The 22,750-nt window shown below is 46.8% G+C and overlaps 1 protein-coding gene across 5 annotated transcripts in view; it reads left to right on the forward strand.

Annotated features, from left to right (window-relative positions):
* Positions 1 to 22,750, forward strand: part of LOC138510289 (annexin A1-like) — a 314,660-nt gene that overhangs the window by 211,371 nt on the left and 80,539 nt on the right. For all 5 annotated transcript variants that reach the window (XM_069625817.1, XM_069625818.1, XM_069625821.1 and 2 more), the window contains 2 exons: positions 4,965 to 5,021; positions 15,710 to 15,803. In XM_069625817.1, coding sequence (XP_069481918.1) covers positions 4,965 to 5,021; positions 15,710 to 15,803 — 151 coding nt within the window. The remainder of the gene's footprint in view (positions 1 to 4,964; positions 5,022 to 15,709; positions 15,804 to 22,750) is intronic.

The raw sequence follows: 22,750 nt of genomic DNA on the forward strand, positions 1-22,750 counted from the left end.
GTGCGTGTATGCCCTCGAAGACTTGTCTAGCAATTTAGGTTTGGAGGGAGTGTACGTTTTGTGGAGTGGTATGGAATTGTGCTGTTTCGGCAGACTGCTTCTAGAATGTCAACACATGACCTCTTTGGCAACTGTACATGTTGTGATTGTGCACTTTGGAGGCTTCTTTTTGGGTTACATGCTTTGTCCCCATGTGTTCAGTCAACTGAAGATTTTGATGAAACCAGTGCGGCACATTTTTCCTGCTGCCCAGGTGCTTTTCTCATGTATACTGCTGAGAATCACGTGGCATTATTCCAATGCTTCATGCCGCCAGCCAGAGTCAGAAGGGGTCTCATCAACAGAAGCATGTGTGACTTCTTGAGTGCTGCTTGGATGTTCTCCTGTGAGCATGAGAACAATGGTTCCCGATACATACACCTTTTCAAGGAAAATGTCTTTGTTGGCCAGTGGCAATGAAATGTTTGTTCACAATCTACAGACTGCACTGAAGACCATACTGTAAAAATGTTAGCTGAAGTTGAAAACACACATTCACGTATGAAAACCACAAAGTGTTTTTATGGAAGCACCTTTAAAAAAAAAAAAAAATAATAAAATGACAAAACAAAGATTCTTTTAAGATCCACCACAACCAACGACGTGCACTACCCTGGTAGAAGGTTATTACCACACTCCACGTGCGTCAGCAAATATCCCGATAGTTGCAGGGTGGTACATACGCCCGTTTTGCAGATCATAGAAATGGGCCTGCAGATGCTATGGGATTTGGCAATAAAGTTTGTGGGTGTGATGTGTACAGACCAACGGTGCTACACTGTGTATTTGTTCACAGAAATGCTGAGGGTGCCGTTATGGCTGTGTTTTACGAGGCACAGCGTGTGGATTTTAGGGTATGCTGACAAACTTTCAGTGAAAGTGAATGCAAAACACTGTGCACTCGTTACTCATTTACTAATCTATGATGTGCATGTGTAGTGCTATGGAGTAGGTACAATGAAGCGCCTGGTTTTGGTTTGTGTGTGCGATAGGCAATCATGACGATATTATTGTTCATTGTGCAGAGATCATTGCAGAGCATGTTACACGAGTTTCAGTGCTGTTTGCGATGAAGGAGGCACTTGCCCAGTTCATGCATTTCTATCGCAGTGTGCAGCTACCGATGTGGCAGCATCATTTTCTATTTGGTGCGTCAATGGATACCGCACGTTACATTGCAAAGAAGTGCATTTGTGCATTTCTTTGTGTACCAATGGCATACTTCGCCCATGGCATTATGACGTTTCACAGCACGAATACTTTTCCCTAGCTACAACGTTCATCTTACTGTGCCAGCTATCTCGATTTCTGCACACCCCATCTAAATTGTCTTGGTGCCTTTCTTGCGAGTAGTGATATTTTCTTGTAGTAAGTGTTGAGCTGTGACTCTTTTGAAAACGCTCTGCAACACGTAAAGAAACCTCTTTGTACAGCACACTAGTTTCTAACCAACTGAACTACAGTGTTCTCCACAATGACACGCCTTCCTGCCCCTGCATGCATGCATTGGCAATTCTGTTATTCACTTTTTAAAGGTGCTTTCTTTTTTAACCTTTTTTCATTCATTTTTATTTATCGTGGTCTCACACACGCCACAGAAGGAAAGCCAGGAAAGGTCTGGTACATACTATGGGGACGTGCCGGGAGGTGGAATTATTGGGTGTACCTCACCTATATAGGGGGCACTCATTTTAATGCTCCTTTAACGGCCGTTGCAATGCACTTTCAAGTACCGTCCCTGTGAACAGTAGTGCATTGCACTACATGTACAGTACAATGCCCTTTGCCGGGTAAGGGTCTGTAGCACAGCATATGCTTTAGAAAGGTTGTTTTACAGCTCTGCTGCCCTATAGGAGTGCCCCTCTTGTTGCCTGCAGCAGATGTGGCAAATGCTGTACGTGACAGTACCCAACGTAATTCTTCGAAAGGCGGTAGCCGGCCCACTGCTCCTTTGTCCTTTAATTTGAGTTGTCTTCACATGCAGTACACACACTTTATGCTATGCCACTACTGCTGTAAGCGGTACCATTCACGGATATACATACTTTGTGGAATAGAAGAATATTTACAACAAAGACAACCACAGCTAAGTTGCGCATATCACAAAGCTATCTGTGCAACCTATGCACACAGAGCTTTTCTAACCACCCGTAAGATTGTTTGCGCTCTGCATATTCTGCTGTTTCCTTACTTGCCTTTACATGCACTAGTATGTGCATGAGGAAGGTGCACCAGCTTTGCAATTTTGCAGCCCTACTACAAACGGTCCCACTTGCAGTTACACGTTTTCTTACTGTATAACCGACATGCAACCTGTTCATACTTTCCGTCACACTGCTGAGTGCACTCACAATGTATCTGTTTAACGGATCATGGAAAGGGAAGCAGCAAATAAATCAAAGTAATGCCAAATTTAACATGGCCATGTCACAGTGCAGGTTGCTGTTCTAGGTTTACCGTTATACAGTTAGGAGTACTTTAGCCACGCATTTCTAACTTTGCAGAGCCACCCACGAAGTGGACTGCTGCATGAATACGTAGGGCTGGCCTACATTGGCGGTATTAGAGGCATACAGTGCATGACCTATGCATGGGTCTAGGTGTGGAACGTAAATGCATGCGCTTCCACGACTACTTAAAAGAGCATTTGAAGATGCGGACATGCAGTCACAAATGGAGTCCTACAGCTACTTGCCATGTAACTGCACATACGCCAACCAGGTGAAGTCTATATATATAATAGTAAAAACCTTTTCCCTTTACTGAAAAACTACCCTAGCGCAACATTCTGTTTAAAGTGCCCTATTAAAAACCTATGAAATTCACTAACAAAAAACCTTGTTAAAGGGACGTTACGGTTAAGTTGCACCACTACAAAACCTATGAAATTCAATGGAAAAACGTTGCTACAGGGACGTTCTGGTTACAGGTAAAACCTAAAAACCCCAGAAGTTTGCATGTTAAGGTATGCTACGCAACCATAACTCGCGCTACCACTGTGCACTGAAAGGACTAACGCTCATGAAATCAAAGATGACATCACAAATATCATTGATAAATTGGTTCTTAGGTTTTGTAGTGGTGTAACTTAACCATAGCGTCCCTTTAACAAGGTTTTTTGTTAGTGATTTCATCCACTGGTAGGTAAAAAAAACTTTGAGGAAGTCTTCCCTTTAGTAGCCCAACTCCATCTGGTGAATGAGTGTCTCAAAAGGCAGAATGGGGCACTGGGGGAAGGCGGACGCTGTCAGTTATGTTCTCAGAAGATGCTTTTCTTAACGGGTGTTGGCTTAAGAAGGGTTAGGTGGACCCACCTGAAGGATTGTAGCCGAAAGGACTGTTGTTCAGCCAGGGAGAACACGATTGGTTTGTCCACCCCAATGTGACTCAAGAAGCTCAGGAGGAGCGAACAGCAACACAACTGCCCAAGTAAGTACCCAGGAGTGCAACAGTACCTTTTTCGTTGAAGAGTGATGTCACTGGCGGGTACTCTGGGTAGGACGAAAGCGGCTCCGGTCCAGTTCTATGGCCTTGGCAGCTGGAGGAAGAATATTTGGTGGGAGCAGGTGGTCAGACCCGGTCACAGGGATGCGCAGCAGACTATCTTCATGGCAGCAGGTTGTGGAGGCTTGACATAGTCTTCGGTGCAGCAACTGTTGCCACCTGGTAGACTTTCTTCCTTCACCAGGTCCATGACTCGGCTGAGGGGTCTTCTACAATTGGGATGGAGTTTCTGTATGTCCAGACGGGTTCCCACAAGTATGCTGCCTGAACAGCACTTGACGAGATGATGCACTGCAGCAGTGCCAGAGGTTCCAGTGTATTCAGATTCAGGCCAGGAATGTTACAACTCGTCGTGGGATGGCTCAAACTGTAGCTGGCCTCGAGTCTGATTATGCCCACCAGTCCAAGGTAGGAAGTCCTACTGTCTGGATCTTTGCACAGAAGAGAGGGCTGGAGCTGCAGCAGTCCCTGTTGACTCTGGCAGTCGCTGACGGTAGCTGCAAACGTCCTCCTTTGGAATGGATCTTCCGGTGGTTGACTTTGGTTTCTGCATCATGGTCCTCGCCTTAAGTACAGGTTCCCAGTCAATCGGCATGCATGCTACATTCAAACAGTGGGTGGTGGCTGTCCAACGGGAAGGACAGGTAGGCACCCTGTCAGATATGAATCCAAGCAGACACACTGCAGACACTGAAGGACAATGACCTGAGGAGTTTTGGTGTCCTCAGTTTCCTGTCCTCTCTGGTGGGCTTTCCCCTGGAAACCCAGCGAAGACAAGACTTCACCCAGGTCAGTAGAAGGCTTAATAAAAAGGACAAGCCATCATGAGTTGGTGAAAGGATAGGCACCTTTTTAGGTCCATGGAGTCCCATGTGTCCCTTATCACATCAGGATGCTCCGCTCCAAAGGGGCCCTGGTTACTACAAAAATGCAGCAATTCCCCTGTAGTCCTCCTTTTATCTTTAATTTGAGCTGAAGATACCACCAATTGCAAGTACCTGCGTTGTTCAAACTGGCAGATGTTCAATCATAGACCTCCGCCAACTAACACATCTGCCCAGCAACAGACAAAGTTGGCCAGGATGAAGACTGATACCCGACAGTCTGAGCCCCCACAAATACACTGGTGTTTTGCCTGGGAAAAGGCCTTTGATTATATGGCAAATAACGAGCCCAGGAAGAAGGCCAAATGATAGGGCAAAAGTCGTATAATGGCCATTCTAAATTTGGTAAAGAAAATATATCCAACACCATTTATGTAGAAAACATTTAATTTTATTGCCAATACCTACAGTGTGTTATTATAAACTGTCATGGGGTAACAATGTAATAATTTACACAATATTAAATGCAAACAACCTTTAAAGCATGCGTTGGAAGAGCTGATGGTGTCTAAATGAACTTTTTTATTTTTTATGTAGGGTGAAAGGGACGAATCTGCCCCTGCGAATGATGAACTTGCTGACAATGATGCAAGGGTAAGCTGTAAACAAACTGGATAATATTTGAGTGCCCAGTCTCCTTTTATAGGGTTTGCTGGCTCATGCGCTATTATTAATGTGGCAGAATGCAACGCTTTTCAAAAAATATTTGTAAACAAATTCCTTGTGCTTTGGTGTGACATGAATGCCATTCAGTGACTTCCATTCCATACATTCATTATTTTAATAACCAGATTGTGTTGTATTGCTGTGGGCTTGGCATGAATTCAAAGTGCTTTGCGGTAGAATAGGATGTTTTAGTGGAGCTGTGCATTGATTTGTTTCAGTGGTGTAACACAATGTGGTGGCCCCACTGCGAGCCGTGCTGAGGGGGCCCCCCAACTCTGCAACAAATCACGGGTCGTGCCACACTCTGGGCCAGCCTAGATTACCACGCTTGCGCAATACACACAAACGTGCTGCTGCAGGCATAGCTGCACACTGCACTAGGAGAAAGATATAAATGTGTTTTCATGCATTGTTAGGGAGAATTCTCATTTATGTGCCATTTCCCTTCAACCTTGGAGACCCCCAGCTCTTTTGCTAGACTTTAGGACTTTTACTTTTTACCCTGGAGTGAGCGAGAGCTTTTTCTGACTCGCGTATTTTGATCTGATTTGGATTCTGTGTTTCCTTTGTTTTTGGATTCTGAGACACTACATAGGCATCTACTTTTTGTATGGGGTACACACTGCACCTTCAGTGCAGTGTCACTAAATCCTTTAGATTTCTTTTAAGGTTAAAAACCTTTTCTTGGGTGAACTACAGTTCCCAAGAATAGTAAAGTGAAATTGACTTTACCTTGTCTTTTGTAGGTCCAGCAGCACACCCCATCTTATGTGCAGTGCTGGGGGGTTATTTAGTAGCCCCTTTTCCTATTTTCTCATGTAACATTTTTTGTTACCCTCAACTTTAAGTGGTTTAATGTTCCTACCATTGTGCTTTTCTACCACAGGCTGAATCCTCAGTTGCAATATAGCACCCATGGGTGACCATTGTGTCAAAATGGCCTGGTATTCTTTTCTTGCCATTTCTTGTTTGTGAGGGCTTTCTTGGGGTTTACGCTGTGTGCCAAGCCAGGTTTAACCCCTTTGTTCATTTTGCCTTGGGCGGGCTTCAGTACTGAAACCCAACTCTGGCTCCAGTGTCTGGCAGGGCTGGAAGCAAAGGAGGTGCCTGAAACTGTCCTGTACTTAGTTTCCTGGAAACCGTGAATGCACCCAGTCCTGATTGGCTGGCGGCTATCCTTCCAGGACAGCTGTGTGAGTGACCGCTAGGCTGAGCACGAATGGGATAAACCTGCATAAAAGGCGAGACTTCTTGTACTGAAGACAGTCAACCACTGGGAAGAACCCGAAGAAGAAATGACCGAAGCCTGCTGCATCCTCCTGGACCTTTGAATTGCCCGGTGAAGCCTTTCTGCTGTGCTGAAACGCCTTATCTACTCAACAAGAGAAGCGCCAGAAAGCACGATTTCTTCCCTTGGGTAGTGGGACCAACTAACTCTGAGACTAACTTTGCTGGGAGACCTTTCTCAACTGGCTGTACTTCTTTGCTGCTGCTGGAACCATGTGCCAGGGGTCGGAAATCCGTAGTCCAGTGCAAAGTTTGTAAGCCAGCCAAAAGCTCCAGGAGTCTCCTAGGACCCTCCCGAAGCAGGACAACCCAAGCTCCAGTCACCTCACCAAAGTGCTGTGCTCAAGGAGTGAAGGAAGCCCAACTGGTGTCCATGATCCGCAGTGGTGCTGTATACCGTGTGCTGAATTGAAAAATGCCCGTAGCTGCCTGCGACCACCGAACTGCTGTGCAGGAGTCTTCCAGACGCCCTCCCACTTGTACCCACGAATGAAGCCCAGGGACAAAGGATCTGCAACACTGCAACCAAGACAGAAGCCAGCTGGATCCTCTTCTAACCTAAGGTACTGTTCAGAATAAGGGGTACTTACCTCTGTCTGTAGATTGCTTTTCACCATTGAGACTTGTAGTAGCTACGTTTCTAGAGTTGATCTCCGCTCTAACTTTCACAAGTGTTACAGCTTGTGGCCCTGCAGTGATTTTCTACAACACTCTCTAACGTTGTGCAAGGCGTTTTGCTATTTAAGAAGTGTCTCAGCTCCATAGTCTGAGCTCCAAATGACGTTGGCTGTCCTTGCGCTCTGCAGACTCTTCTAGTCCATTGATTTTGATTCTTGCTGTCCCTCACAGGTGATGCATTGGTTTTTAACTAATCTTGCTGGGAAAGATTTGTATCTAGACTTCATTGGGAGATTTAAAAGTGCTCACATGCTTTGAGAATCTGTTAACCTTTTCCCTTCCTTTAACCTTTCCTTTACCCCAACCTCAGAATTTTACAAAGTACCAAAGCGACATGTAAATGCCAATACTGTCCTAGTTAGTGAAGTCGCCTCAGGGTGTACAAAGTGTGCATGAAGCATCTCTAAAGAGTATCTACTTGCTTTGCCTTGATTCTGAGAAACTATTTTAAAGTGTATTTGAGTGTTGCAAACATTGCCCTTTTGAAAAAATGCTCATTTAAAACTGACCTTAAATACATTATTTTACTAGAACACCTTGAGTGTGTTGTCTGGATACTTGTATTGGTGGATTTCAATGCTACAGCTCTACAGCTCACATTTACCGCTCTTGAGAAGCCTGGCTACTTAGCCACCCTACCAACTTGTGTAGTACAGGCCTATACCAAAAGGTGGGTTACCTAATACCAAGAGGACAAGGGTTGTGTAGTCTCCCACGGTGTTACATCAATTCTTGCCTAACAATTATACAGCACCCTTTCTGAGAAACTGTCTAAAAGGCCAAAGCGTTTGAAATTGTTTTGTAGGGTAACGCCAATCCAAAAATCCAATACATGCAAGTCACCAACAGTGCACATGAACAATGCTTTAATACAATGCTTCGCTATTAAAAATGCCATGCCGCAATGAAAAGCTGTCCAACTGGCTGCAGAATGTAGACCAGTCTAGATAAGTAATAACATATTACAGTAAAGCATGCCAGGCCACATTTAGACATACCTAGACTGGTTGCACCAAAATTCCAGTTAAAGCAATAAATTATCATGGTTATTTTATCACAGATGCCCAGAGCAGTATACAATGCCGCAGTAAGAAACGGCTAGACTGCCAGCACCTATATGCCATTCTAGCCAGTTAATGACATTAGCAGGACTGCTTTATCAGATGCAGTTAAAAAAAGTCAAGCCAAACCTAAGAAATGACTATACTGGCTGCACCAAAATGCCTCTTGTTAGGGAGAATTCTCAGAACTGTGCTAATTCCCTCTACCTTAGAGACCCCCAGCATCTTTGCTGGATTTTGAGGACTTGATCCTTCTAACCTGGAGGGAGTGAAACTCCCTTTCCCACTCTGGTATTTTAATGTGATTTTGAACACTGTTTCTTTTGGTTATGGAGTCCGACAAACTCCATAGGCATCATCTTTTACATTGTCACACAGCACCTTCAGTGCATTGACACAGCGGAGTCTTCCATATTTCCCAAAGGTTTAAATACCTTCTCTGGGATAAACTACCATTTCCCAGAGAAGTAAAGTGAAATTAACTTTACTTACATTTATGACTTTCTAGACCAGCACACACTATCTTGGAGAGGTTACATAGTATCCCATTTGTATAGCTTCTCGTGTAACATTTTTGTTACCCTTTCCTCGATGAATGGCTGGTGGCTGTGGTTTACTTTTAACTACCGCAATGTGCATTTACCACGGACTGCGTTCGCAGCTGCAGTAAAGCACTCAAGGGTGCCATGCTTGTCAAAATGGCCTGGTCTTTTCTCGCCATTTCTTTGTGGAAAGGCCCTTCTTGAGATTTACTAAACCAGGTTTGGTCCCTTTTGCCTTTAGCAGGATTCACGCGTGAAGCCTGCCTCTGGCTCCAGGGTGTCTGGGGTGGGCTGGAAGTAAGGGAGGTGCCCAAAACTCCCTGTGCTTAGTATCCTAGGAGACCCAAATGCACTCTGTAGTGATTGGCCGGCTGACTGTCCAGCAAGGACAGCCACCCTGCTGGGTAACTGACAGCTAGGCTGGAATGAATTGGAGAGAACTGTATAAAAGGCGAGGCTTTTGGCTTGGAAGGCAGTGTCGACCATTGGACGAAGGAATCCGAAGAAGAACTTGGTTGAGATGCCTGCTGCAACTCCTGGACTGTTTGCCTGGTGAAGCCCTGCTGCTGTGCTGAAGCTCCGGATTCACCTCGACTAGGGAAGCCCTGCAAGGACAACTTCTCCCCTTGGGTTGGTGGGACTAATCAACCCAAGTGAACTCTTCTGGACATCCTCTCGGAGCTGGCTGTACTGCCATTGTTGCTGCTGGAGCCGAAGTGCCAGGGAGAGGAACACCAGATTAAGTGCATCGCTTTTAAGTCGGACCCGAGCTCCAGGAAGATCCTTCGGACTCCCAGGAAGCAGGAACTGGCCAAGCCTGAGCCACCTCAACAGTGCTCGACCCCACATGCGAGGAAGGTCTGAAGTGTTATCCGAGAGACCCCAGTGGTGCTATTTGCTGAGACGCAAGGAGCTGAAACCGCCAAGTGCCACTGAATTGAGGTTTGCCCATTACTGCCACTGACCTTCCCATTGTGTTGCAGGAGTCCCCAGAAGTCCTCCCTCTTGTCCCCACGACTGAGGCCCAGGATCTGCAGGGCCACACAGGAACAGAATCCAGCTGGAACAATTTCTTCTAACCAAACGTACTGTAAACCCAAGGAGACTTAACTCTTGTTGTGTAGCCTTACTTGTTCTCAGTTAAGACTGGTCTTGGTTGCCATTGCAGAGTTGCTTGCAGCTTTTCCAGAAGCCTCACAGCTTGTGGCCCTATTTCTTCAAACCTTTTTTAAAAACATTGTGCTAGTCTTTTACTTACATGCAAGAAGATCTTCAGTTCCCCCTAGACTTTGCTCAACTGACTGTCCTGGCTCCCTGAGATACTCTTATACCTCTGACTTTGTGCTTTTGCCTTTCCTCCGGAAAGAGTTAATTTACTTTGCATTGGGGGGTTTAAAAAGTACTTACCAGTTTATGAATAATTTGTTAACCTTTGTTTTATTCCCATATCTAACTTTGCACCCAACTCAGTATTGCTCTAAATGTACCAGTGATAAGTCAATGTCCAATGTCCTAGCTATGTAACTCACCTGAGGGTGTAGGGAGTGTCTGTGCCATCCCCAATAGGTATCATCTGATTTATAGCAACAAAGTGTGTTTTTGAAGTGTATTATAAGTGTTACATGGTTTTGCTCCCTTCTATAAAAAGGCTTATATAACTGACTGTTAAATTAATAATTGTTTAATCAAGAAACCTTGAGTGGAAGTGTTTATTTGAATAACTGTCACTGTGAAACTATGTGTCACAACATTACTGCTCACATTTACCCCTCTTATGATAAGCCTGGCTGCTCAGCCACACTACCAACCTGTGTAGTACAGACCTATACCAAAGGCTGGGTTCCCTATTGCCAGGAGGACAAGGTTACTGTAGTCTCCCAAAGGGTACTGCACACAATCTTGCCTAACACCCCCGCCCCCCCAACCCCCCTGAAATTGTGGGCAATGTTGACTCGACCTGGCGGACCTACAGAGTCATTGCTGGACAGAACAGGACGCAGGGGTTAACACCTGGGTGTCACTGTTAACAAAGGCCTGGCAATTCCTAGCGTAAAGCATTTCACTGTTGGTACCTGCATTCAAATGCACATTTTTTAGGCAATTGAAATCTTGATGTGGGTTATTACACGCATGCCAGGGAAGTGATTGGAAGGTTAGAGTGGGGACAGGAGATCACTTATTCTCACAGCAGTCCATAAGTTGGTGCTTTCAGATTTAAAGGAGGGAGTTGTAACATTGAAGCTGCACTAGAATAGTCTCATTAGAAGACATACATAAAGAAGTAAGATGCCCTCACAGTGTGCCCCTCGCCCACCGCCTGTGAAGTTGGCACCTCTCCCAACAGTTGAAGGGTTAGCAGCAAACCCCGTCCCCTGAAATGTAGGTTTTATTGCGTCACTGAACACAAGCACATGCACCATATACGCGCACACCCAGCCAACCATACATATAAGTGTGCACCCTTTCACCATACACTCACACACGTCACGGGGTTGAGAGTAACCCTATTACTTCAAAAAGGAATAGTTTCTTTTTGAAGACGCTGACTTCACAAAGAAATTATTTCAGTTAAGGACCGAACCATAATGGAATAAAAAAAAAAATTATGAAGGGAGAGTGACTTCAAAAAAGATTTATTTTGAAGTCGGAGCTCCCCCCACCCCAGGACATGGAGGCCTCCAGCCTAGAGGCTTCCATGTCATGGGGTGAGTGGAGCCCTCAGACTTCAAAAAGGAAGTTTCTTTTTTAAGTCTCTTTGCCTTCATACAACAATGATTTCCATGATTTCTGTAACAGAAATAATTTCTTTATAAAGTCAGTACTACGAAACAATTTTTATTTGGGGACCTTCCTCCCAGGGCATGTGATGGTGGTGAAGTGGGAGAATGGGAGAAAAGACGCCCGCCCCCCCCCCCAAATCTCCTCGCACCCCTGGCCTAGAGGATCGCGACCCAGACACCCGCCACGAGATGAATTTGCCTATCTACCAGACGACCAAATACCCTGGTACAGGAACATACGGATGTGCCCATCAGCCTGCCCACCTGCTCAAGCCGACACCTGCGGCATGGATGAACTCGACTAAACCCTTCAATGGTAAATAAACACATCGTTAAAGATGCCATGACGACCTAGCCAACTGTCAGAACACCCGTGCAACCATGCACACTGTACACCCCCACACCAATCCACACGAAGAACATACTCAGTGCTATGACGTAGGTGACGGACACACCCACTGACGCGCACCTTTATTATTTTTCACATAGGTTTTCTCGAAATACAGAAATGCAAGACGCACAGAGCACTCATCTAAATGCTTGCAGACGCTTCTCCTAACCCTCGCATTGTGATGAAAATACAACGAAGACGTGATCCTGCCTATGAAGCAATGTGATACCGCAACTGCATTAAACATCCCCACCTATGCACCAAGCCCAAGTAGGCCGCAAGCAAGAGCCTACACGAACATTGAACGAGTAAGAGTACAATTGCTGACCCTGCAGAACGCGCCCAGCGAGAACTGACAGCCAAGGGAGCGATGTTGCAACTCGCATGCCACCAGCCGACGCCAAGGTCACACTTGCAAGCTAAGCCAGATACACAGTGGAAAATACAACTTTAAAGGAGCAGAATTCTGCCTCAACCACGGTCTCTCCTCACGTGACCAAGCCAAACCTAACAGGGTGCCAGACCCAGGAGGGAGAAGTCGCCTGGGTCCCACGTTTGAGACACAGGCTGCAACAATGAAATGACCCAAAGGACACCTACAGCGATGGGAATGGTCTGCTCTCAGGCATATGAGCAAATCCACGCATTGTCTGCACAAACACATAGTTGCATATTGTTGCAAATGACAGGTACACCGCGAGCTGGGAACGACGATGGTCCCAGGCTGGGGGGCTCGCGAGTCGACCAATCAGAACACTGGGCACTCATCACTGACGCCACAAACGTTAACCAATCATTAGGGGTCTTTGTGTAACAATTTTCAAGTATCTAATAGAAGGGACAACCCAAGTATACCACCTGACTGACCCTTAACCACTAACAGCGTTCGCTATACGTATGCTATACTAACCCTACCACTCGAGGAACCAATCCAGAGTGGCGATAGGTTTTTTGCTAACTTTCCCAGGTGACGCAAGTAGCGCGTCATACTGAGGCAAAAAGGGGCCTGCGAGCCCCACAAATTTCGAGAGTCTGGACGGACGTGTACGATCCTAGACCCATCCCTGCCGTTATTCAATAAACTGCAGTAACACCTTGCTTCTTGTGTGTGTCTCATACTCATTTTCGGGATACGCGGGAGGAGTTGGGGCCTCCCAGCCCGGAGGTCCGCCGAAGGCCCAGCCGACCCCGGGAGAAACCCCCCCCCCCCACCCCCCCGACAGTGGTGCCACTGTTAGGGAGAATTCTCATAAATGTGTGAATTCCCCTCACCTTAGAGACCCCCAGCACCTTTGCTGGATTTTGAGGACTTGATTTTTTTTTTACCTGGAAAGAGTGTGAGCCTTTTTTCTCACTCATTTATTTTGATGTGTGTTTTACTCTTGTGTTCTTTATGGAGTTTTAAGATGGCTCCATAGGCATCTTTTTATGTGTTACACAGCATCCTCAGTGCAGTAACAAAGGGATGTCTTTTTAGAGGACAGGGATGTCTTTTTAGAGGACTCTGTGATAAGCTAATGTCTCCCAGAGAAAGTAAGGTTAAATTGACTTTACGTCTTTTAAAATTCCTAGACCCATCTTCCTATAGGTGCCAGAGGGGTTACCTAGTATCCCATGTGTCTAGAAACTCGTGTAGCAGTCAAATGCTACCCTTTCCTATCGAAATGTCTGGTGGCAGTGGTTTTACAATGAACTACCATGATTTTTCCCGCAAACACCGGCAGCGAAAAATCACGGGAGCCATGTTTTTCAAGATGGCGCCTTAAGCCCCTTTGTTTAAACGGGTCCCGGTCTTTTTTTCACCGTTTCTTTTTGGAAAGGTCCTTCTAGAGTTTGTCTCTGCACGCCAAACCAAGTTTGGTCCCTTTGTTCGTATGCCTTTGGCGGGCTTCTGGACTGAAGACTGCCCTGGCGTCTGAGTGCCTGGGGTGGGCAGGAAGTGAGGGAGGTGCCCAAAACTCCCTGTGCTTAGTCTCCTAGGAGACCCAAATGCACTCTGGCGTGATTGGCTGGCTGACTGTCCGGCAAGGACAGCCACCCTGCTGGGTAACTGACAGCTAGGCTGGAATGAATTGCTGGTGGTGGAGTGGCAGCTAGGCTGGAATGAAAGGGAGAGAACTGTTTAAAATGCGAGTCTCTTGGACTGGAAAGCAGAATCGACCACTGGAATGACAGAACCGAAGACGAGCTGGAAGAGGACGGCTGCTTCAACCCCTGGACCGTTGGTTTGCCCGGTGAAGCCCTGCTGCAGGTGTGAATCGCCAAGTTCATCTCGACCGAGAAGCCCCTTCAAGGATGACTTCTTCCTTTGAGTTGGTGGGACCAATCAACTCGTAAGTCATCTGGATACCATTCTCGGAGCTGGTTAGGATTAACCAGGGGGAAGGAGACCAGCTTGTGTGCTTGATGACAGCTACTCGAACCGAAGATCTTCCATTTTGCCAGCTTGTTTGACCCGTCCCCATGCAGTGATGGAGTCCCCCAACGTCCTCCCTCTTGTCCCCACGACTGAGGCTCAGGAACATTGATCTACAGGAACTGCCAGGAGCCGTCTTCAGCTGCATCTTTTCTTCATATTAAGGTACTGTGCCAACCCGATTGAGAGAACTTACCTCTTGCGGTGAAAGGTCGTGAAACTTTCCCAACTTGCAGGCCTAATCCGCTTGTGACCCAATTTATGATTCTTTTTCGTACCAACTACTTCCGAGAACATTGGCAAAGACTTTACCGTTTACTACAAGAACTGCTCTTTCCCATCGAAGACACTAGCCCATTGGCTTTGGCCTAGGCCTATTGAACTGAATCGAGTCCTCCAGTGAACTCAAACTATTTGAACTGCCTATGAAAGTATTTGTGATCTATTCTATTAACTTGTGCCTTTTTACTCCCATTCAAAATAAGTGAAATGCCATTTTGCTCCTATTTCAGGGGAGGCTAATTTACTCAAACGTATTGGTTTGGTATTTAAGTATATTTGTGTATAATATTTTGCCTCCTTGTGCATGTTTTCTAAATTATCATGTAATAATAAGTGTTTTACCAAGAAACCTTGAGTGCAAGTGTCTACTTGAACCACTGTGATTGTAAGACCTCTGTAACATCCTTGTACTGCTCACATTCCCTCTTTAGATAAGCCTGGCTGCTCAGCTCGCTACCACAAAACTGTGTAGTACTGACTTCTACCAAAGGTTGGTTTTGCTTACACCTGTAGTCCTAATTGTATGTGGTGGTCCCAGAGAGTACTACATGCAATTCTGTCTAACCGCCCCCAGGCACTGAGGGTGCTGCGGGGGCCCCTGTTATGCCAGTGATTTGTTTGCATGTGGAGTTTTATACAGCAAACTCACAATTGGCACTTTAAACAGCGTAGTACTTGTAATATTCGGCCAAGTAGGATTCAAAGGTATGACCTAAAGGTGGAACAGTCTGCATTGATTGAGTTTAGTTAGGTTTTTAATATTTGTAGATCAAAAGCCTACAACAAGTGCAATGGAGCAGTGTATGGTTGTAGAGCAGAACATTGGTAACAAATTATGAAGTAAACGTTAGTAACACTTATTACGGTACAATATATATGGATAGGGTTGTGCACAAAATAGCTGGAATGTACGTTATACAAAGGTGGTTTTGGAAGAGTGTGGTCCTCCCCTTGGGATCAGGCCTTCCTGGCACATTTTACAGCCGCTTCTTTTTTTGTTTTTTTTGTTGGGTAATGTTCTGTCTGCAGTTTAACAAGTAGACGACATGCTCTGATATAAAAAAAAAAAAGAAAATGGCTTTACTTTGTAGTATTTGATGTTCAATTATAAAATGCTTGGACATCCATCCATAAATTATGTAACTTCACTCCATTGATTATTTTTTTCTTTCCTCCTAGGCTTTGTATGAAGCTGGTGAGAAGCGAAAAGGAACAGATGTCCCCATGTTCATTAATATTCTCACTTCAAGGAGTTTGACACATCTTCACACAGGTAGGTTCAAGGATTTTATTAAGCTGGGAAACTGTTTCTTTTGGTTATGGAGTCTGACAAACTCCATAATCATCTTTTACGTTGTCACACAGCACCTTCAGTGCAGTGGCACAGGGAAGTCTTTCAGATTTCCCCAAGGTTTAAATACCTTCTCTTGAATAAACTGTTTCCAAGAGCAGTAAAGTGAAATTGACTTTACTTATTTGTAACTTTCTAGACCCAGCACACACTTTCTTACAATAGGTTTATTTGAATACTGGTCAAGCCAGGCTTATCTCAAGAGGGGTCAATGTGAGCTGTAGTGGAGTTACACAGAGATTTGTAGTAACAAGTATTCAAAAACACTCTTACACTCAAGATTTCTTGAATAAACAATTTATTAATTTATCAGTCAGAATAAGCCTTATTCAGAAGGGAGCAATATAATGGTAACACTCAAATACATTTCATGAAATATAGACTCTTATGTCTCTAAATTAGTAGATACCCTTTTGCGATGGCCCACAGACACTACCTACACCCTCAGGTGACCAATTGCTAGGGTGCTGGGGACATTAATATATCACTGTTGCATTTAGAATCGGATAAAGGAAAAGGTTATTTGGAACATACAAGGCACCACAAATCATCTTAAGCAGGCAAATACTTTCGGATCCCCCAGGAAGAGTCATTCAAAACAATAGGCTAAGCCAAAGTTAATGGGCAGAAGTCTTATATAGGATGCAGCACTTCTGGTAGATAAGTCTTTGCACAAGGTTTTAGGAGTCTTTCCAGAAAGGAAGAATCAAATGTAGGGCCACAAGCTGATTAGACTTGTGAGTAGTAGAAGATGCAAGTTCTCATAGACTTTGTACAGTAACTTTTTTTTTTTAAGAAAAGATGCAGTAGATGACCCATGTTCCTGTGCAGCTCTGCAGATCTCGCTGTTCCTGTGCCTCAGTCGTGGGGACAAGAGGGAGGATGTTTTGGGACTCCTGCACTCGGACGGTCAAAACTCGCAAACATCACTTTCAGTGGCTGTTCATTGTTTCAGCTCCTCCTGTCTACCGCAAATAGCAACACTGCGGTTCCTGGCTGTCGAGATGGACTTTCCTTGCTTCTGGAGTGGGGCTCAGGCTCAGTCAGTCTTGCTTCCTGGGAGTCCAGAGGATCTTCCTGAAGCTCTAGTCCAGCTTTAAAACAATGCACACAATCTGGTGTTCCTCTCCCTGGCTATACAGTTTCCAGCAGCAACTCTATGGAAATTCAACCAGCTCTGAGATGGATGTCCAGGTGGCTTACTTTGGAGTTGATTGGTCCGAACCAACTCAAGGGGAAAAGTCGCCCTTGCAGTGGCTTCGGTCGATACAAATGTGGAGTTTCAGCACAGCAGCAGGGCTTCAGTGGACAAACCAACGGTCCACGAATTGCAGCAGGCGTCCCCTTCAAGTTCTTCTTCGGTTCCTTCGTCCAGTGGTCGACTGCCTTCCAAGCCAAAAGCCTTGCCTTTTTCAGTGCTCTCCCATTGATTCCAGCCTAGCTGTCAGTCACCCAGGAGGTTGGCTGTCCTTGCCGGACAGTCATCCGGCCAATCACCACAGAGTGCATTTGGGTCTCCTAGGAGACTAAGCACAGGGAGTTTCGGCACCTCCCTTACTTCCTGCCTACCCCAGAGACCCTGGAGCAAGAGGCAGGTTTCACTTGTGAATCCTGCCAAAGGCAAAGCGAACAATCGGACCAAACCTGGTTTGGCATGCAGAATAAATCTCAAGAAGGACCTTTCCACAAAGAAATGGCAAAAAAAGACTGGGGCCGTTTTGACAAAAATGGCACCCTTGTGTGCCTTGCTGTAGCTGTGAACGCAGCCCGCGGTAAATGCACTTGATGGTAATTAAAACGAAACCACTGCAACCAGCCATTCAGTGAGAAAACGGTAACATAAATCATTTTACATGAGAAGCTAGATAAAGGGGATACTAGGTAACCCTGTAGCACCCTATTATAAGTCTGTGCTGGGTCTAGAAAGTTACAAAATGTAAGTAAAGTCAATTTCACTTTACTGCTCTTGTAAACTGTAATTTACCCAAGAGAAGGTATTTAAACCTTTGGGAAATCTAAGACTTCCATGTGCCACTGCACTGAAAGTGCTGTGTGACACAATGTAAAGATAATGCCTATGGAGTTTGCAAAGTCAAAGGAAACACAGAAAATGAATCACCTTAAAATTACATGAGATAAAAACTCCCAGCAAAAGAGCTGGGAGTCTCTAAGGTAGAAGGGAATTAGCACATTTCTGAGAATTCTCCCTAACACAGGCTCAGCAGGAACCAGGCAGCAAAGTGGGTCAGAATGATGTCCTAGGCAGGCCCTTCTCCACAGTGAAGAATGGCAGCAGAAAGGTGAACAAGTCTTTGTTGCGGAGGAAGATGCTCGCAATGTTCAAGCCCTCTGGGTATAAATGGAGTTTGCTGTTTTCAGTGTTTGTGTTTCCAATTCTAGTGGTGTTTTCCAGGGTTTTCAATATTTTTCAAAATCTGTTCGTGTTCACTCATTCTTTCCTTCCAACAAATCGGGCACCTGTTTTACCTCTGTAGACAAATGTGTGTGTTATTGCTGCATTTATATTATGCATAATTCGAGAGGGCGCTAGAGGGCCACCCAAGATGGCCACCACGGCTTGAGCTCCGGCTCTTCCCGGGATTAATCCGTACGAATCCTGCTGTTCCCCGCTTGTCTCTACATGACCAAGGGTGGTTCCCGACTCCTAAGCCTCTCGACTCCCCTCGAATCTGGAAGAAAATCGGCCTTTCTACACCCCAGAACGACCCACCCGGTGTTGAGGCCTGCCATTTCACGCGCGCCGGCCATCTTGGTGCGCAAGCAGCCCCAGGAGAAAATTGTTCCAGGCACCCCCCGACGCCGAGGCTGTTCTAACAATCGCAGCTCAAGAGGAGACTCAAAGTGCAGAGGAAGCCAGAAAGTCCCCCCCCCGCCCCCCTACCAGGCACCCACCACGTCAAGAACCGGCCGGCGAATTGTCGCCGTGGCGGGGCGCTGGCCATCGGCACTGCACCGGCAGATCAGCTACATCCGACCCGGAGACAGCCCCCGGAGTCCCTCGGTGCGCGACCATGCCCCCCCCCTGCGCCGGGTGGCGTAAACTGAGCACTGGACGAACTCCGTGGGAGCCACTGCACCGAAACTCCGACACGGCGGGAACGGATGCGGCCTGGGCGGAAGTGATTCGATGGTGGAAGTTGGAACAGACCCATGGCGGGACCACAGATTGAGGTACAGACGGCAGGTTGTGGGGGTTTGGAAGGGGGAGAGAGCATAAGCATAAGCGTAACCGTGCCCCCGTGACCCCCAGTCACAAACCGTGCTGCTTTCTGAGGCCCGCGGCAACAGGACTCCACACCCCCGAGTGAGCGGTGCCTCGCAACCCACAGCTACAACTAATAAAACTCCCAGGGCCTTTGCTCCAGCGAGACGCTTAGAATACAACAGAAACCCGCTACATAAAGCATCACCCACCAAACGTAACCTTATGCGGTGAAGGGCCCTCATCCACCTACTCCACGTAAGACTCGAACGATCATCACTCCTAAGTCTCCGGATCAACCGCAGTGCAAGTTCTCGAATTCCCCAGGGCCCCGGCTGGGTCCTACCTACGTACAGGAAGCAACCCACCAGAAAGCAGTCACAACAATCCAAACTCTCTCTCCTTTTGCCAGTATTTGCCAACCCCTGCAGGGGACTCTGCAAGGCCTCTGTTCGGTGGTAAACCTACGCTACCTCGCATACTCAGCAAAACCAGATGGGAAAGGCGGATAAACTGCAGAGGAAGCTGAGAACTGTGCGACTCCGAAAGCCCCCCACTTACAAGACGAGAGTGAACCCACGCCTGGCGGCTCACTCCAAGCAACATCAGGGACCAATCCATCTGAAATAAAAACTTCTCTTAGAGCTAAAAGTGGGCATCGGCAGCTTAAACAGTAAAATGGACGGCCTGTCCTCCAAAGTAGACCTAATGCAACACCGCATGGAGGTATACCCACACAGAGCGATTAACAGAGGTTGAACAGCGGGTCTCCGACCTGGACGACGGCGCGACAGCCCTATCGAGCAAGGCAGCCAGACTTGAAAGCCAAATGACCACAACCATGGCCAAGTGCGAGGACTTAGAAGGCCGTTCCAGACGGAACAATATCCGAATCATTGGAGTAAGAGAACATGAACCCCAGACGAAAATGGAAGATTATGTTGAATCACTTTGCATGTCTCTTTGACCGAGAAGCGTTCTCACAACTGTTTATGATAGAGAGAGCGCACAGGACTCCGTCCGCCAGACCAGCCCCTGGTGCCCCGTCCAGACCCATTATTGCGAGATTAAATTAGAGACCGGGACGCCATTCTCCGCCTGGCCAGGGAGAAGGGAGAACTGCTCCACGACGGGGACAAAATCCACTTCTACCCTGACTTCTCGGCCGCTGTCCAAGCACAGAGGAGCTTTCACCAACGTCAGGCAAAGACTTCGAGACAACCAGCTGGTCTACTCAATGCTGTTCCCGGCACGGCTCAGAGTACAACACAACGAAAGAGTCCACTTCTTCCAGTCCCCGGAAGAAGCCCACACGTTCCTAGACCAGAACGGTTGCCCGGATCAACATCCTCGTCAGCTCCGTCCCCAGAGAGAACTAAACCCCAGGAATCCTCCATAAGAAACAGCACCCAGCAATCGCCCCAGTCAATCACTAGGAGCCAACCGGAACAAGCGCAATATAGTTAACACGGCAGGGCAGAGACGTTGGGGAAGCCCCAAGCGCACCAAGCACAACATCTGTTCCCACGTTCAAGTTGGGGGGGGGGGGGATCCCAACGGACAAGTTGGGGGTTGTCCGCGCTATGGGAAAAGTTTTAAAGTTATTAGTTTGGACACGCGCCATATGTTCACGCCAGATCCCGACCCATGCCCCTCCGCCCAGACAAGCCCACTACCGCTACAGAGCCTTACACATCGAAGACGACGCATCATCCGGCAGGAGTCCCAGTGCGCAACAAGTAAAAACACGAGACCTGGGCTGGCCTCATTGCGGCCGGCTAACGCGAATACGAGACCTAATCAACTCGTCAACCCGCTTCATTCAAGGTGTTAACATGGAACATAAGAGGTGGTAACATCCCGATCAAAGCCAGAAAAATCCTGCAATACTTGAGAAGGCACAAGATCGACGTAGCCATGCTTCAAGAAACACATCTACCCCCTGGGAAAGAACACCTCTGGGCCAGAAGCTGGGGCTGCCACAGGTACTTCTCCTCATATTCATCGTACTCCAGAGGAGTCGCTATACTTATCCATAGGAGAACAAACTTCCGGCTAATACACTCCGTAAAGGACACCGAAGGCAGAGCCATTCTAGTGAGTGGCAAAGTAGCTGGCCAAAGTATAACCCTTGTCAACTCCTACGCTCCGAACACAGACGGCCCCAACAATTTTAGCTGGGTACTAACACAGCTCTCCGCCCAGGCCCAGTCAACCATAATTTGGGGGGGGGGGCGAAATGAATACAGTGCTCGACCCGGCTTTCAAATAAAAGAAATTTGCAGGGCATTCGATCTGAAGGACGCATGGAGAGCAGCGAATGGAGAGCGGCAAGAATACACCTTTCATTCGAATACACCTTTCATTCGGCAGTTCATAACACAAGCTCCAGGATCGACTACTTTTTCATCTCTACACGGGGTCCGCTGGTGAGCGACTCTTGCTGTATCCTCCCAAGAACGTTATCCGATCACTCCCCGATAAGCCTCAATCTCAATCCAGCCAACTCTAAATCCCCATTACAGTGCTGGCACTTCAAAAACGAAGCCATGCGAGATGAGGTGTTTGCAGCCGAGCTTAGAGAAGAAATCGCCACGTTCCTGGAAGTGAACACAGGGTAGGTCTCCTCCACCGGCACAGTCTGGGAAATGCTGAAATGTTTTACTAGGGGGGGGGGGGGGGAAATCTGCCTCGCTAAGGAGAATGGTATTCTTAAGCTCATTAGGCGTGAGCTGGCAACCAGCGAAAGGCGCCTTAAGGACCTGGAACGACAAATCACAAGTACAGGCGACCCCAAAATAAAAGCGGCCCTGAAAGAGGAACTTAAGATCTTTAATACCACTGCGGAACGAGAATTAAAATTTCTAGCCCATAACAACCAAATCAGGCAATATGGTGAAGGCCAAAAACCCTTCTGGAAAACCTGATAAGAGCAGATAACAAGCTACCCCCTATAGAAGGCATTTGTTCCAAACAAGGTAAGATGATCCACACAGACGAAGGAATGGCTGAAGAATTCAGACTCTTCTACCAAGACCTTTACAGCACAAAGCATAACAGTGACTCAAATTCTCTACTGGAGTACCTCAAAGATACAGAGCTGTACTGGGTCGAGAGCCATCTGCGGGATGTCAATGAAATGAACACGCCAGAGGAGATGTCAATGAAATGATCACGCCAGAGGAGATCATTGAAGTCATCAAGACCCTTTCGAACTCCAAAGCACCTGGACCAGATGACCTAACGGGGGAATTTTACAAAGCATTCGCTGATACCCTTGCCCCCCCTCCTAGCGGCAGTATATGAGGAGGCACTTGAAAAGAAGACACTTCCCGTATCCCTCTGTGCCGCTAACATCATCCTTTTACACAAACCCGGCAAGCCTCCAGAAGACTGCGTATCCTATCGTCCCATCTCCTTGCTTAACCTGGACAATAAAATTCTAGCAAAGATACTTGCGAACAGGTTGATGCCACTAATGCCCGCCTTGGTCCTCGCAGATCAGGCAGGGTTCATTCCGGGCCGCAACACGTCGTTTGGAATCAGAAGAATGTTCGGCGTTATCGCAGCACTGGATCCCGCTCAGCAGGCAGTCGCGGTTCTTCTCGATGCCGAGAAGGCCTTTGATTCGGTGGAGTGGCCCTTC

This window comes from Ambystoma mexicanum, chromosome 6p, assembly GCF_040938575.1.
Source record: "Ambystoma mexicanum isolate Mex_15411 chromosome 6p, UKY_AmexF1_1, whole genome shotgun sequence".
In the NCBI taxonomy this organism is placed as follows: Eukaryota; Metazoa; Chordata; class Amphibia; order Caudata; family Ambystomatidae; genus Ambystoma; species Ambystoma mexicanum.